Source organism: Hemitrygon akajei, chromosome 3 (assembly GCF_048418815.1).
Source record: "Hemitrygon akajei chromosome 3, sHemAka1.3, whole genome shotgun sequence".
In the NCBI taxonomy this organism is placed as follows: Eukaryota; Metazoa; Chordata; class Chondrichthyes; order Myliobatiformes; family Dasyatidae; genus Hemitrygon; species Hemitrygon akajei.
Window position 1 is genome coordinate 75,644,509 of NC_133126.1, and position 16,381 is coordinate 75,660,889.

The 16,381-nt window shown below is 41.9% G+C and overlaps 1 protein-coding gene across 3 annotated transcripts in view; it reads right to left on the minus strand.

Moving 5' to 3' along the window:
• Positions 1 to 16,381, minus strand: part of gpr176 (G protein-coupled receptor 176) — a 60,970-nt gene that overhangs the window by 30,698 nt on the left and 13,891 nt on the right. Inside the window, exon 1 of one of the 3 annotated variants that reach the window (XM_073040141.1) lies at positions 1,359 to 1,486. The exons of the other annotated variants lie outside the window; for them this stretch is intronic. Coding sequence (XP_072896242.1) covers positions 1,359 to 1,410 — 52 coding nt within the window. The 5' untranslated portion in view covers positions 1,411 to 1,486. Of the gene's footprint in view, positions 1 to 1,358; positions 1,487 to 16,381 lie in introns of those variants that run through there. 3 annotated transcript variants of the gene reach the window in all.

A 16,381-nucleotide genomic window follows, 5' to 3' on the forward strand; every position in this document is an offset into this window, starting at 1 on the left:
CCCAGGATACTGACAGACTTTTACCGCTGTAGCATTGAGAGCAAACTCACCAACTGCATCTCAGTGTAGTATGGCAATTGTCCCATATCGGACCACAGAGCACTCCAGCGTGTGGTGAAAACTGCCCAGCGGATTATCGTCACCAAATTGCCCACCATTGAGAACATCTACCATAAACACTACTGAGGCAGGGTGAAAAGCATTATCAAGAATGCATCTCACCCTAACCATGGACTTTTTACTCTCCTCCCATCCGGTAGGCGCTACAGGAGCCTCCGCTCACGTACCAGCAGGTACAGGAAGAGCTTCTTCCCTGAGGCTGTGACCTTGCCGAACCTCACATCACAGCACTAAGCAATATTGCACCCATCCACCCCACTCAGTACTTTTATATTTGTGCGTTGTAGCACTTACTTTTTATTTGCAGTTATTTTGTAAATAACACTATTCTTTGCATTTCTGGCTAGAATCTAACTGCATTTCATTGGCTTTGTATCTGTACTGGGCACAATGACAATAAAGTTGAATCTAATCTAATCTAATGTTGTAATGCTTTAATAGCTAATGTATTTTCCTTAATCACTGATGGTTTGAACTCTCATTCTGTACTCTTTCTAAGCATTCTGAATAAAAGTTATATTTAAGCAGGAATGAAAAGATAGAATCCTCAAAAACAGTCAGCTGTGGAGAATGAAATACTCAACTTTGATCCTGGATTTTCTCACTTGTCGACCCCAGTCAGTTCAGATTGGCAACAACATCATCTCCATGATCTGCATCAGCACAGGTGCACCACAGGGCTGTGTGCTTAGCCCCCTGCTTTACTCACTTTACACTAATGACAGCCCCAACGCTATGTTCAAGTTTGCTGATGACATCACTATCCTGGGCCAAATCAGAGGTGGTGATGAATCAGCATATAGGAGGGAGATTGAAAATCTGGCTGAGTGGTGCCATAACAACCTCTCATTTAATGTCAGCAAGACCAAGGAACTGATTAAAGATTTTAAGAGAGGGAAACCAGAGGTCCATAAGCCAGGCCTCATCGGAGGATCGGAGGTGGAAAGGGTCAGCAACTTTAAATTCCTGGGTGTTATTATTTCAGAGGACCTGTCCTGGGCCCAGCACATAAGTGCAATTGCAAAGAACGCACAGCAGCATCTCTACTTCCTCAGGAACTTGCAGAGATTCAGCATGACATCTAAAACTTTGACAATCTTCTATAGGTATGTAGTGGAGACTATATTGGCTGGCTGTATCACAGCCTGGTATAGAAACACCAATGCCTTTGAATGGAAAATGGAAAATCCTGCTAAAAGTAGTGGATTCAGCCTAATACATCACAGGTAAAATCTCACCTCCCAACCACTGAGCACATCTACATGAAACACTGTCATAGGAAAGCAGCATCAATTATCAGAGATTTCCACCACCCAAACATGCTCTCTTCTCACTGCAGCCATAAAGTAAAAGGTACAAGGGCCTCAGGACTCGCACCACCAAGCTCCAGAACAGTTAGACTATCAAACCATCAGACTTTTGAATAACTTCACTTGCCCTATCATTGAAATGTTTCCACAACCAATTATCTCACTTTCAAAGACTCTTTATCTCATTATCTCATGTTCTCATAATTTATTGCTATTTATTTATATTTGCATCTGCACAATTTGTTGTCTTCTGCACTCTGGTTGATCTTTCATTGATCCTGTTATAGGTACTGTTCTAAGGATTTGCTGAATATGCCCACAAGAAATGAAATTCAGAGTTGAATATGGTGACATATATGAAGTTTGTTAATAAAATTTAATTCAAACTTTGAAGTTTTTCTGCAATTTATAACTACCAGTCTTTAAACAAAATTATGGGCTTGAGATTATCTAATTTCTTTCACATTTCTTTCAATATTAAATGGGCTACCAAAATTGAGGGGATGCTTTAATTCTAGATCAATTGTAAGCTTTTAGGTTGCCTGCCAAAACGGTTTTGACAGTATCAATCACCTTAGTACTGATTATATGACGACATCTACATTTCAGGGTTGACAAATGTGTCCATGCCAATCCAAATATATGGAGTAATAATGTAACTGTGGTTATTGGGAAATAACATGTCTAAATATATTAAATAGAATTGCAATTAATATATTTTTTAGAGTTAGCCCAGCATGTGGCACAAGGCTGAAAGTCAAAGAGGAGTCCAAAATAATAAATTTCCAACAAGAGGCAAGATAGATATTGTGAATCCTTTCCTTATTTACATTTAGGCATATATTTCATAGGCGGACATAATGTTTCAGAGAAAACAATGGTTGTCTGTAAAATGGATTTATCAATCTATAAAATAAAATTATATTTAATTTCCGAAGAGACACAAGAGACTGTCGATGCTGTCGATGCTGGAATCTGGAGAAACAATCGATGCACTGGTTGAGCTCAGCCGTTCATACAGCACCTGTGGGAAGAGAAGAAATTGTCGCGGTTACAGATCAAAACCCTGCATCAGGATTGAGAGTGGAGTAGCCAGATGGCCAAACTAAATAAAAGAAAGTGGGAAGAAAGGATTCTGTGGTGATCCTTTGGCAGAGGAGGGGGTGTGAGATGACGGATGGGTAGTGTCAGGTAGGGGTGGATTTGGAAGACTGTGACAGGTGAATGATAGATGGAGGCACAGAGATTAAGGAAAATGGGAATAAACACAAAGGGAGTAAGGTGTGACAAGTGAATCTAAAAACAGGAGACAGGTGCTAAGGGGAGCTAAGGAGGAATGCAAAGCACTACCAGAGCTGGAGGTGGGAATTGGCAGTGTTAAGGGAGAGGTGAATAACAGATGGAACTAGATTGGGTGGGAGGAATGGGGGAGTGTCAAGTGGGTGGATGGAGCCAGGAAGGAAGAGGGAAAAGCTGGGTGAAGATGGACTGGGGAGAGGGTAGAATGGGGGTCATGGTCTACAGCTGGGAGCTCAGGATGACCACTGTGGACTGAGTAAAAGAGTTCTGCGAAACGTTCACCAAGTCTGCACTTGCTCTTGCCGATGTAGAGGAGACCATGTCAGGAACACTGAATGTAGTAAACAAGGGTGGAGGAGAGTTGTGTGAACCTTCGCCTCACCCAAAAGCTCTGTTTATGTCCCTGGATGGTGGTGAGGAAGAGGGTGTAAAGGCAAGTATCACATCTACTGCAAGGGCAAGGGCAGTACCAGGGGTGAGGGAGAGATGAGAGGACCACAGAGTTACAGAGGGAGCAGATTCTACAGAAGATAGAAAGGGCTGAGAGGAGAAAATGTGGCTGTTGGTGAGATTTTGTGACAGACAGAGGGCGTGGCAAAGGATTAAATATAAATGTGGAGGCTCATAGGATGAAAGGTAAGGACCAGGGAATTTAATCTCTGTTCAGTCTGGGAGCGGGCAAGTTGACAGCGTAAGTACTAGTAACAGACGAGCTGCAAGATCAGGCTCCCATCAACCACAGCAGAAGGGAATCCATACTCCCTGAAAAAGAAAATGTTCGTGTCCAGGAACATAAACCCTCATTTTGAGAGAAGATGCAGCGGAAAGGAAGAAACTGGGAGAAAGGAATGACATCCTTCCAAGAGTCAGAGCAGGAAGAGTTGTAGTCTAAGTAGCTGTGGGAGTCAGTGAGTTTATAGTAAATATCAATGGATTGTTTGCCTCATGAGAAAAGGGAAAGAAGTGTCAGAAATGCTCCATGTGATTGAGAGGACAGGATAGAAGTTGGCAGCAAAAGTGATAAAGTTGATGTGTTCAGCACAGGGCCAGGAGGCAGTATCAATGCAGTCATCAAATAAACAGAGAGTATTTGAAACGGGGACTGTCCGTGGAGCCAACAATAAGACAAGCACAGCCAGAGCCCCTGTGGGTGCCCATGGCTATGATTTTTAGAAAGTGATAGGAGTCAAAAGAGGAGTTGATTAAGGTAAGAACAAGTTCAGCCAGGTAGATGAGAATAGTGGTGGAGGAAAAGTGCTTAAATATTTGTTGTAGATAGAAACAAAGGGCTTTAAGATCTTCCTGATGAGGGATGGAGGTGTATAAAGAGGAGGCAGTGGGGCCAGGCAATCGATGTTGTCCAAACTGTGAAAGGAATGTGAGGGGATCAAGTTGTAGGTAGGAAGGGACTGGACCAGGGGAGACAGGATGGATTCAAGGTATGAGGAGGGTCAATGAAGGCAGAAACAATGGGTATACCAAGACCATTCTGCTTGGGGAGCTTGGATAACAGACTGAAGTGGGAAGTGCAGAGATGAGGCACTATCAGGTTAGAGGCTGTGAAGGAAAGATCTCTGGGCATAATCAAGTTTATGATGTGAGGGAGATGATGGCTTGATGTGTCAGTGGGATCATCCTCCTGGGATTGGTAAGAGAAAGTATTTCAGAGAGATGCGATTTGGCCTTTGCAAGGTAGTGGTTAGCCTGTCCGTCTATAATGACACTGCTTTGATGGCTGGGTTGTGATTGGTGCGAAGTGAATGGAGGGCTGTGTGTTTGTAGGAAGTGACATTGGAACAGGCCAGAGGAGTGGAGAAGTCAAGGCGAGTGGTGTTACAGTGGAAATTGAAACTGAAAAGACCTTGGGGAGGGGTTGATAGTAAAAGGCCTGAATGGGGATGGCCTAGTGGAAGGGAAGTGTTGGAGACAATGAGAAGGGGTCATCAGTTGGGAGTAAGGACTCCTTGCCAAAGAAATAAGTGTGGAGGCAGAAGCAAAAGAGCTCCACGTCATGACAGGCCTGGAACTTGTTGAGGTATGGGCCATGTACAAAATGAGCCCTTTGCTAAGGACTAACCACACAGCATCAGAGAGGAAGAGGTCAGGGGGATTGTAAACACATCTGATTTTTAAATTGGTTAGAGAGGAAAGCTTGAAACTGCATTTCAATGTGGAATTTTAATGCTTTCCAAAAGATCACTGAGTGAGATTACAGAAAAGCCAATTAGACGTGAAGCCCTCTCAGAACAATGAATTTTATCTCTAAGTTACTTACTCCTTTAAATCAGATGGAGTGGAATTGTAGAAGTTTTCTAAATATGCAGGCACATTTCAACTTCTAATCCATGACTGCTGTCAGACTGACTGATGGGTCATTGGCACAATGCACCACTCTATTAAAACAAATATTTAGTTTGTATTACCTCACTGACTCAGTGAGCAGGATTGCAAATCCCCTCACAGTTTGCTACACTCTCATTAATCAACAGCCGTGATGTTCCAGGTTTCAGAGAAATGCTTCAAATGTACAAGATGTACATAGACTACACCTTCCTCTGAATTGACTAAAAAGTGCAATTTAGATTGTTGCAACTATGCAGGCATCTATTGCTTACACTAATTAATTATGCCATGATAATCCCCACAGGTATTGTTATGGTATTATATGAACAAAATGTTAGCATTTCAGTGACATGGTTTGCATTATCTCTCTTCATTTAATTTATTTTTTGTGATATAGCGTGGATTAGGCTCTTTCCAGCCCTTCAAGCCTTGCCACCCAGCAATCCCCTGATTTAATCCTAGCCTAATCATGGGACAATTTACCAATATGTCCCTGGACTGTGGGAGGAAACCGGAGCACTTGGTGGGTCACAGGGAAAATACACAAACCCGGGTCACTGGTAAAGCATTGTGCTAACCATGCCACCCTCACCTGTCAGTGATCAGACTTGCCCAAACTTGCTTCAATCAGTTCCAGGAGACATATTTCTCAGCCTGGTAGTTCTAGAATAAGAGACCCAGACCAACATAAGAGAGACAGAGAGATAATGGGTCAGAACAAGCTCTGCCCACATAATTCCTCTTTCAGCCTTTCACAGTTGGCAGACGTCATTTAAGCTTTACCTGTCAGGGATATTATATGCTTCTGAATTCCCTTACAAAAACTATGAAAAAATTCAATACTTCGTATAAATATTGTATTCCCCTTAAATACACTGTTCAAAATATTAAAAACTTAAGGTGTTTTAAATAAAACATTTAACAAACTGTACAATTTTTTAAACTAGTGAATCTACCTTCCCCTTCCCTGTGTTGGCACTGGGGAAAATTAGGAAGCTTCTGCTCTGCCACTGATCCTCCATATTAAGCACAATGGAACAGCATAGCCAGGAAAAGGCTGTAAAGCTTAGCCAGTAAGTTTGACATTTCCAAATTCACACAGGACTCCTAGCACTTATTGGCACCTTCACCTAGAAATGCCAGCAATTCAATGCAGAACTTGAAGCATTTCCCAGGCTGTAAGTTTTCTCGATATTTATCTCTTTAATAGTGGTAAGTCATATGATGAGAAAAGGACAGTCCAAAATTGATTTCAGTTTCCGTTGTCAATGCTGCAGCAAACTCAGAATAATCTTCCATGGTTGACTAAAATCTATCCATTATCAGTTTCTTCAGAAAACCAGAAATTTGGAAATTGATATTTTAAAATTAATCTTTAATCACACAGGGTCTTTCAGAGTAGTATTCTAACTGCTGATATAAAGGTGCAAGGACATTAATCAATTATTTTCCAGTAGATATCTTTTCAGTTCAAATGATAAGATAAACCTAGAACATGGTATGGAACTGTGTGTCAAGATGCTGGAGCAGGGATCCAATCGCAGACCCAGTACTGTGCACGCAGTGATATTAATTGAGCAACAAATCCCAAGGTGCAAACAAAGTTGGCGTTAAAGTTCAGGCAGAGATCAAAACATCCAGAGAAATCCAAAAACCAGAAATAGACAGAGTACAGATTCAATTTCAGGAAAAAAAACTTCATTGGCACAATCTGGTGAAAACACAGGACTGAAATACACTGAGCAATAAACAGAGAGGCAGATGATAGGTGGAGCACAATGAGACACAGGTGGCAACAATACAGGTAATAATGAGAAACAGGTGAGTGACAGAGTACTCAGTAATACAGGGGCCGGAGTAGAGCAGGAGCGGGGACAGGAGCACATGGCAATACAAAACCACAGACTGACAGCCAGGGGGAAACACACAAAAAGGCAGAGTTCAACTGGAGGTACTGACACTGTGATGGTTATCACTTTAGATGTGTAAGAGAAGATCTGACTAATAAGGTGACCTAAATTACTTCTAATTAATTCTAATTTAGTGACTTACATTGGAATTAGAATTCTATTTTAAACTATTGGAAATAAAAATTTAAATTGATCATATAATGATTAAATTGTCATTAACTAATGAGGTTTTAAAAACAAAATTTGAATCTTTCCCAGGTCTGAGTTGTATGTAACTCAGTCGTCTCAATTGCCCTCTGACGTGGTTGAATTGTCTCAGGTAAAACTAGTGATGATTAATAATGCTGGTGCAGCCAAGAATATTGTAGTTGTATCATGAGAATTTTATTTTAAATTATGTCACAGGCTCTAGATCCCAACAAAGGAGCACTTGACCCAGTGAGGGAAATTCAGATTCACTCAATCTCTCATTAATATGAACCCGGGAACATTACATCAGGACCTAGATAAAATTTGCAATTAAATTGAAGCATAACTGTTAGGCTTTTCTCTAAAGGAGCCCATATTACAGCAAATAGACAAGTAGGATAGTAGTATAACCCGGCCATGGATAGTGCCAGGCCTGGCTGTGAAAGGAGGAGGGTTCAGCTTGGGACTAGCAGTCCCATCACATAAGAAATTAGATCTACAGAAATGCCAGCAGAAGTTCCAAAGACTTCATCCCTGGGAAAGGAAGGATGCACAAAGAAGATGGGCAATTTGAAAGAATGGCCAGGACAGTAGACTCTGTCGAGCTGCTGTCAGCTCCAGTAGGGATGATGTGCTTAAGAAGAAGACAACAACTAGCAGTGATCTAAATGACACCAGTACTGCATTCCTTTTACTAATATTTATTCAATAAAAATGTCTAATATTTTTTCAGGTTGGAATATGAAAGTATGACACCTTTATTGCTAAATAAGGTTTGGTTGAAAATTTAATTGCCAGTTTTTACTTACCGTGAAATTTTCTGATAACCTAGACCTTACACTTGAAAGTTCATCAGCAGCAGTTCCACAGGTGAACAGATTTCAAGGGAGAAACAGAAATACACAATTCCATGTTTGCCCTACTGATGAGCCTGGAATTCCAAACTCTTAAAATCTATCTTCAAAGAAAGAATGCTTTCTATATATTACCATTTAAAGTAGACACTGGGTCCAAGTGCAGTTTGGATTAAAGTTTATGCCTGCCATGATACTTCTGAACATCTTAAACTCAGAAGTGTGAGTTTCATTAGTAGAGCAGATATGATGAAGGATAAGAATTAAGAGAATGGAACAGAGTCTTTACAAGGTGAGGGTGAGTGTAGGTGAGATACCCATGAGGGTTAGTAGGCTTATAACGTATACTAATAGGATGCTAATCTATTCCCTGAGGTGAAGATGAAGTTACCAATGACAAGAAGGGGAATAATTAGAAACAGACTATGAGAAATATAAAGCATGATGGAAATTGGCAGCAAAGTTAATGAAGCTCTGTACAAGTGCAGGAAGCAACACTAATACAACACTGCAACAGGAACACAGTCAATGGGAGGGGCCTGTCCCATGTATTGTAGAGTGGGACCACAAGAACTCACACATACTTAACCTTCATTTGGAGAATGTGAATGCAGCAGAAGGCAATTTATTCATGATAAGATTGAGTTCAGCCACAAAAAAACATGTTTAGAAGTCAAAATGGATGAAGTGTTGGGCCTCCTGATGAGTATTAAGGTGGACAAGTCCCCAGGGCCTGATGGGATTTACCCCAGGTTCTTGAAAGAAGCAAGAGATGAGATTGCTGGGCCTTTGAGCAGTGTCTTTTTGTCCTCTCTAGCCAGAGGCAAGGTCCTGGAGGACTGGTGGGTGGCTAATGTTGTACAGGTGTCCCCCACTTTACAAATGTTCGCTTTACGCCACTTCGCTTTTACAAAAGACCTACATTAGTAACCTGTTTTCACATTACAAAGAGGATTTTTGCTTTCACAAAAAATTTTCCCATATAAATTAATGTTTCTTTGCTTTACGCCATTTCGGCTTAAGAAAGGTTTCATAGGAACACTCTGCCTTTGTAAAGGGGGGGGGGGGGGAAGGCCTGCACCTCTACTTAAGAAGGGAACATGGAAAAATACTGGGAACTATACACTGGTGAGTCTCACATCCATTGTAGGGAAATTCTTAGTGATAGGATATATGAGTATTTGGAAACCCATGGCCTAATTAGGGACAGCCAGCATGGCTTTGTGCATAGAACATCATGCCTTATCAATTTGATTGAGTTTTTTGACAAGGTGACAAGAGAGATTGATGAGGGTAGGTCAGGGGACGTTGTCTACATGAACAACATATGTGGCCTGACCAGAGTTTATAAAGTTCCAAATAACCTCCTGACCTTTGAACTCCGTGCCTCAACTAACAAAAGCAAGCATTCCATAAGCCTTCTAAATGTGCAATGTGCAATTTATAGTAATTTGTAATAAAATAATATGTACAACAGGACAGTCAATATAACATAGAAATGCAATTGCATCTGCGTGAATTAATCAGTCTGATGGCCTGGTGGAAGAAGGTGTCCCAGAGCCTGTTGGTTCTGGCTTTTATGCTGCAGTACTGCTTCCTAGATGGTAGCAGCTGGAACAGTTTGTGGTTGGGGTGACTATTCTTCAACCGTCTGAGGCGAAAGAGACTTTTTTCACCACACAGCCGGTACGTACAGACCATGAGATCCTCGGTGATGTGTATGCTGAGGAATTTAAAGCTGTTCACCCTCTTAACCCCAGATCCATTGACGTCAATAGGGGTTAGCCCGTCTCCATTCCTCCTGTAGTCCACAACCAACTCCTTTGTTTTTGCGACATTTCGGGAGAGTTTGTTTCCTTGACACCACTGTGTCAAGAGACGTCTTCTCTGTAGGCTGCCTCGTTATTATTTGAGATTAGGCCAATCATTGTAGTGTCGTCAGCAAATTTACTTAGCAGATTGGAGCTGTGGGTGGCAACACAGTCATGGATATACAGAGGGTAAAGGAGGGGGCTTAGTACACAATCCTGAGGGGCATCTGTGTTGAGGGTCAGAGGGGCAGAGGTGAGAGAGCCCACTCTTGCCACCTGCCGGCGATCTGACAAGAAGCCCAGGATCTAGCTACACAAGGCAGGATGAAGACCGAAGTCTCTGAGTTTCTTGTCAAGCCTGGAAGGAATTATGATATTGAATGCTGAACTGTAGTCCAAGAACAGCATTCTCACATAAGCATCTTTCTTCTCCAGGTGTGTAAGGACAGTGTGTAGAGCTGTGGCTATTGCGTCATCTGTCGATCGGTTGTGTCAGTAGGCAAATTGTATGGGGTCCACTGTGGGTGGTAGCATGCTGCAGATGTAATCCTTGACCAGCCTCTCAAGGCATTTGCTTATTATTAAGGTGAATGCGACAGGACAAGACGCCAGCCGTTCAGACATGTTACCCTGGTCTTTTTAGGTACAGGGACAATGGTGGATGTTTTGAAGCAGGAGGGCACTTTACACTGGGAGACGGAGAGATTAAAAATGTCTGTAAACACACCTTCCACTTGTGCCACACACATCCTGAGTACCCGCCCTGGGATGCCGTCCGGTCCCACGGCCTTGTGACTGTCCACTCGTTGGAAACACCTGCATACTTCAGCCTCAGAACATAACAACAGATACTTTCAAAGTGGCAGAGGTCATCAGAAGTTCAAAGTTCAAAGAAAATTTATTATCAAATTACAAATATGTCACCATACACAACTCTGAGATTAATTTTCTTGCAGGCATACTCTATAAATCCATAATAGAAAAATAACCATAATAGATAGTATCAATGAAAGTCCGCACCAACTTGGGGGTTTACCAGTGTGCAAAAGACAACATCTCTGGAAATAGAAAAAGAAAGAAATAATAATAGTAAATAAATAAGCAATAAAAGTTGAGAACATGAGATAAAGAGTCCTTGAAAGTGAGTCCATAGGTTATGGGAATAGTTCAGTGATGGGACAAGTGAATTTGAGTGAAGTTATTCCCTTTGATCCAAGAGCCTAATGGTTGAGAGGTAATACCTGTTCCTGAACCTGGTGGTTTGAGGCTCCTGTACCTTCTTCCTGAGAGCAGTAGCAAAAATAGAGCATGACCTGGTGGTGTAGTTCCTAATGATGGATGCTGTTTTCCTGTGCCAACACTCTGTGTAGATGTGCTCAATGGTGGGGAGGGCTTTACCTGTGATACACTAGGCCATATACACTACTTTTTGAAGTATTTTCCATTCAAGAGCATTGGTGTTTCCATATCAGGCTGTTGTTCAGCAGGTCAATATGCTCTCCACCACACATCTTTAGAAGTTTGTCAAATTTTTAGATGTCATGCTGAATTTTCGCAAACTCCTAAGGAAGTAGAAGTCCTGCCATGCTTTCTTTGTAATTGCACTTATGTGCTGGGCACAGGACAGTTCTTCTGAACTCATAATACTGAGGAATCGAAAGTTGCTGACCCTCTCCACCTCTGATCCTCCAGTCAGGATTGGCTCATGGACCCCTGGTTTCCTCTTCTTGAAGTCAATAATCAGCTCCTTGGTCTTGCTGACATTGAGTAAGAGGTTGTAGTTATGGCACCACTCAGCCAGATTTCAATCTCCCTCCACTCTGCTTATTCACCACCACCATGATGATTCTGTCATCAGCAGACTTGAGTATGGCATTGAAGCTTTGCTTAGCCACACAGTCATAACTGTAAAATGAGTAGAGCAGGAGGATAGGCACACAGCCTTGTGGTGCATCTGTGCTGATGCAGAGTGTGGAGGAGATGGTGTTGTCAATCTGAACTGACTGGGCAACACACACAAAATACTTGAGGAACTCAGCAGGCCAGGCAGCATCTATGGAAAAAAGTACAGTCAACGTTTCAGGCCGAGATGTCTGGCCTGATGAGTTCCCCCAGTATTTTGTGTGTGTTGCTTGGATTTCTAGCATCTGCAGACTTTCTCTGGTTTGCAAACTGACTGGGGTCTGCAAGTGAGGAAATTAAGGATCCAATTGTACAGGGAGGTACTGAGGCCAAGGTCTTAAAGTTTATTGATAGTTTTAAGGTGGATGACGGTATTAAAAGCCAAGCTGTAGTCAATAAAGAGCACCCTGATGTAGGTGTCTTTGCTGTCCAGATATTCCAGAGTTGAGTAAAGAGCCAAGAAATGGCATCTGCTGTGGACTTGTTGAGCCGGTAGGTAAATTGGATCTAGATCACTTCTCTGGCAGGAGTTGATCTGCTTCATCACCAACCTACTGGTTGATAGTCATTGAGGCAGATTACCATGTAATTTTTGGGCCCCAGTATAACTGAAGCCTGCTTAAACCAGGTGGGTATCCCAGAATGCTAACATGAGAGCTTAAAGATATCAGTGACACTCCAGCCAGTTGATCAGCACAGGTCTTCAGTGCTCAGCCAGGTACCCTGTCTGGGCTGGTTGTTTTTCATGGTTCACCCTCCTGAAGGCTGCTCAACATCGGCCTCAGAGACTGAAATCACAGGATCAACGGGGGCTGTGGGAGTCTGTGATAGTTCTATTTTGAGGGTTAAAATGAGCATAGAAAGCATTGAGGTCATCTGGAAGCAAAGCCCTATTTTTGCCTATGTTGCTTGATTTTACTTTATAAGAGGTGATAACATTCCAACCATGCCACAATTATGAAGCATCCTTCATTGATTCAAGTTTAGTCCAGAATTGCCTCTTTGCCAATGAAATGGCCTCCCAGAGATCGTACCTGGATTTCTTGTAATTTTCTTGGCACCAGAATCCCCCTGATCTGTCCCTCAACAGATTGTGGATCTCATGGTTCATCCAAGGATCCTGGTTGAGGAAGACTCTGAATGATTTTGTGGGGACATTTTCATTTACAACTGCTTTATAAAGTCCATGTCAACCATGCTGTATTCATTCAGATCCACGGATGAGTCCTTGAACCACAGCCCAGTCCTCCAACTCGAAGTCACCCCTCTACTTCCAGTGACCACCTCTTTGTTGTCCCAATCTCTGGAGTTTTGCTCTTTATCTCTGCTTGTATGCAGGTAGCAGAAAGACAGCCAAGTGATCAGATTTACTGAAATGTAGTCTGAGCATGGATTGGTAGGTATTCTTTACCTTAGTATAGTCTAGTGTGTTAGGGTCTCTGGTGCTAAAGTTTACACACTGATCATAATTGGGCAGGGTTTTCTTCAATCAAGCCTGGCTGAAGTCTCCAACTATGATTTGAAATGCATTAGGACAGATAGTTTCTTATTTGGAGAAGGTAGTATTTCAAGTGCTTGATTATAGCTGGCTTCCGGTAGTATGTAAACTCCTCTGAGGATCACAGATAAGTATTCCCTAGGTAACCAGAATGGGTGGCATTTGATTGTTACGTGTTCAAGATCAGGGGAACACAAGTTTGACAAAACTGCCACATCAGAGCATCACTGAGATTTTATCATGAAACACACACCTGCACCTTTTGCCTCTTCCAGATCAGCAGTTCAATCCATTTTGTGAATCGAGAAGCCTATAGGTCTGATCACAGTAGCTGGTGCACTGGGAGTAAGCCATGTCTCAGTCAAACATAGGATACAACAATCTCTCATTTCCCTCCGATATAGCAATCTTGCCCTCAGGTCCTCAATTCTGTTCTCCAGTGACTGCACATTTGCTAACAAGATGCTGGGTAGAAGGGTCTCATTCCATTGTGTTTCAGCCTAGCTCGGAGTTCCCCTTCCTGTCTTACTTCCAGCAATGGTGATGAACCTTAGTCCGCTTCAAGTTGCCATATCTGCTTGCTTGAGAGGTAAGTCTGCCAAGTCCTTCAAAAGTCTGTGAAACCTGTAGTACGTTAAGACAAATCAAAAGTACATTGCTTGAAGGGAAATTACATGCTGCGGAATTCAGTGAGAATAATTCAAAAGAGGTATGTTTGGAAGTTTTGTATGTTGCCTGCAGAGCATCACCATAGTTCAGCGACGCCATCTTAATTAACCATTGACTTAAGTAGGAAATGACAGTAAAATGGACAAGGAAGCAATTTCTGTGGGATATAGGCTGTAGAAATACTGGGTCTACCAGAAGAGTCTTGATTTTGGATTTTGGGGAGAAAGTGGAAGGGAGCTGTGAAAGGCTAAGAGACCAGAAGCTGTGAAAGAAGTTATCCTAATGAGATTACTGATTTACTGGGAGACTATGACCAGATAATCATGGGCTCAGGATTCAAAGAGAGGCATGAGAAAGCATCTGAAAGCTTTCAGCTTCTGCAGGGTTCAGATCTGTTTGCCAAAACACAACAGTGACAACTTCGTCAATTGGTTTGGTGACAATGTTCGGGTCAGTGTCTTTTTATCAAGTATCCCCAACAGGACATGAATACGTTAGTGGAACAAGCCAATAAGTAGGAGACAAAACTTTGCACAGCGAAGGGTAAAGTGATATATTCTGGCAGAAGATATGAGGAGAAGCAATGTGCCCTTCAAGGCCTAGTTTATAGAATGTGCAGCATCAGAGGACCTGGAGACTCAAATATGCAGATCACTGAAGTTGGAAGGACAATTGAAAGGTTGAATGCTAAGCAAACTGAATTTTGGCCATCTATAATTGGTATTCAGAAATTTGGTCAGAATTCAAATAATAGAAGCTGTTCTGTGCATGACAAGAAGTCCCACTATTAAAAAAACTCTGTGACATCTTGATTTAATGGGACAACTATTCTTTTTTGTTTCCTCTTCCCTTGACAAGAAAAAATTGCTTCTCAGAGATGACATCATATATGTATAGTGTACATCTTTTCTATTTGAGGTTGAGCTTGTGCTTAAATATCTCCTCCATCGACTATTAAATGTATAAATCAGCATGTAAGAGCGAGACTGAAATTCTGGCTGAGTGGTGCCACAGCAACAACCTCTTACTCAATGTCAGCAGACCAAAGAGCTGAAGATTGACCAGGAGAAGGAAACCAGAGGTCCAAAAGCCAGCCCTCTTCGGAGAATCAGAGGTGGAGAGGGTCAGCAATTTTAAATTCCTCAGTGTTATTATTTTGGAGGAACTGTTCTGGGTCCAGCACATAACTGCAATTATGAAGAAAGCGTGGCAGCATCACTAATTCGTAGAAGTTTGCTAACATTCGGCATGGCATCTCAAACTTGACAAACTTCTACAAATGTAAGGTAGAGAGAATATTGACTGGCAGCCTCACTGCCTGGTATGGAAACACCAATACCCTTGAATGGAAAATCCTTCAAATAGTAGTGGATATGACCCTGTCCATTACAGGTAAAGCCCTCCCCACCACTGAACATATCTACATGGAGCATTGTTTCAAGAAAGCAGCATCCATCATCAAGGAACCCCATCACCCCGATCATGCTCACTTCTTGCTGCTGCCTTCAGGAATAAGATGCAGAGATTGAACATTGAATCTTCTCTAAATTTAAACATGACATCACATCACGTAACCATTGAGCGTGAATAGGAGGGGCCGCATCTTTCCATTTAAGTAAGAGCATCCTTCTGGCCATAAGGGAAATAAAAGCCAAAATGTGCAAGTCAGATGACTCCAAAATAATATCCTTTCCTCCAACAATACCAAATAAAGTGGTCAAAGGATTAGGCTTAAAGTTTACTTTGCGAAGTATCGAGCAAGTTTGAAATACTTCTTTCCAATATTTTCCAAGACTCGGACATGTCCAAAACATATGAATGAGTGAAGCTTCTCCATTATTACATTTATCACAATACGGAGATATATCTAAATAAAAAATGAGACAACTTATCCTTGGTCATATGGGCCCTATGGACCACTTTAAATTGTAGGAGAGAGTGGTGGGCACATAACGATGAAGTGTTAACAAATTTAAAATTTTGATTTCAAGCTTCCTCAGAAATTGAAGTCTGGAAATCTTGTTCCCAAAGATTTTTAATTTTATCTAAAGGAACACTTCTCATTCCCAACAGCATATTATAAATATTAGATATAGATCCATTATAAAAAGGTTTCAAATTAAAAATTACATCATTAATGGAGAATGTGTGGAGCAGGTTAAGACCTACAAGTATCTGGGAGTACAGTTGGACGAGAAGCTAGACTGGACTGCCAACACAGATGCCTTGTGCAGGAAGGCACAGAGTCGACTGTACTTCCTTAGAAGGTTGGCGTCATTCAATGTCTGCAGTGAGATGCTGAAGATGTTCTATAGGTCAGTTGTTGAGAGCGCCCTCTTCTTTGTGGTGGCGTGTTGGGGAGGAAGCATTAAGAAGAAGGACGCCTCACGTCTTAATAAGCTGATAAGGAAGGCGGGCTCTGTCGTGGGCAAAGTACTGGAGAGTTTAACATCGGTAGCTGAGCGAAGGGCGCTGA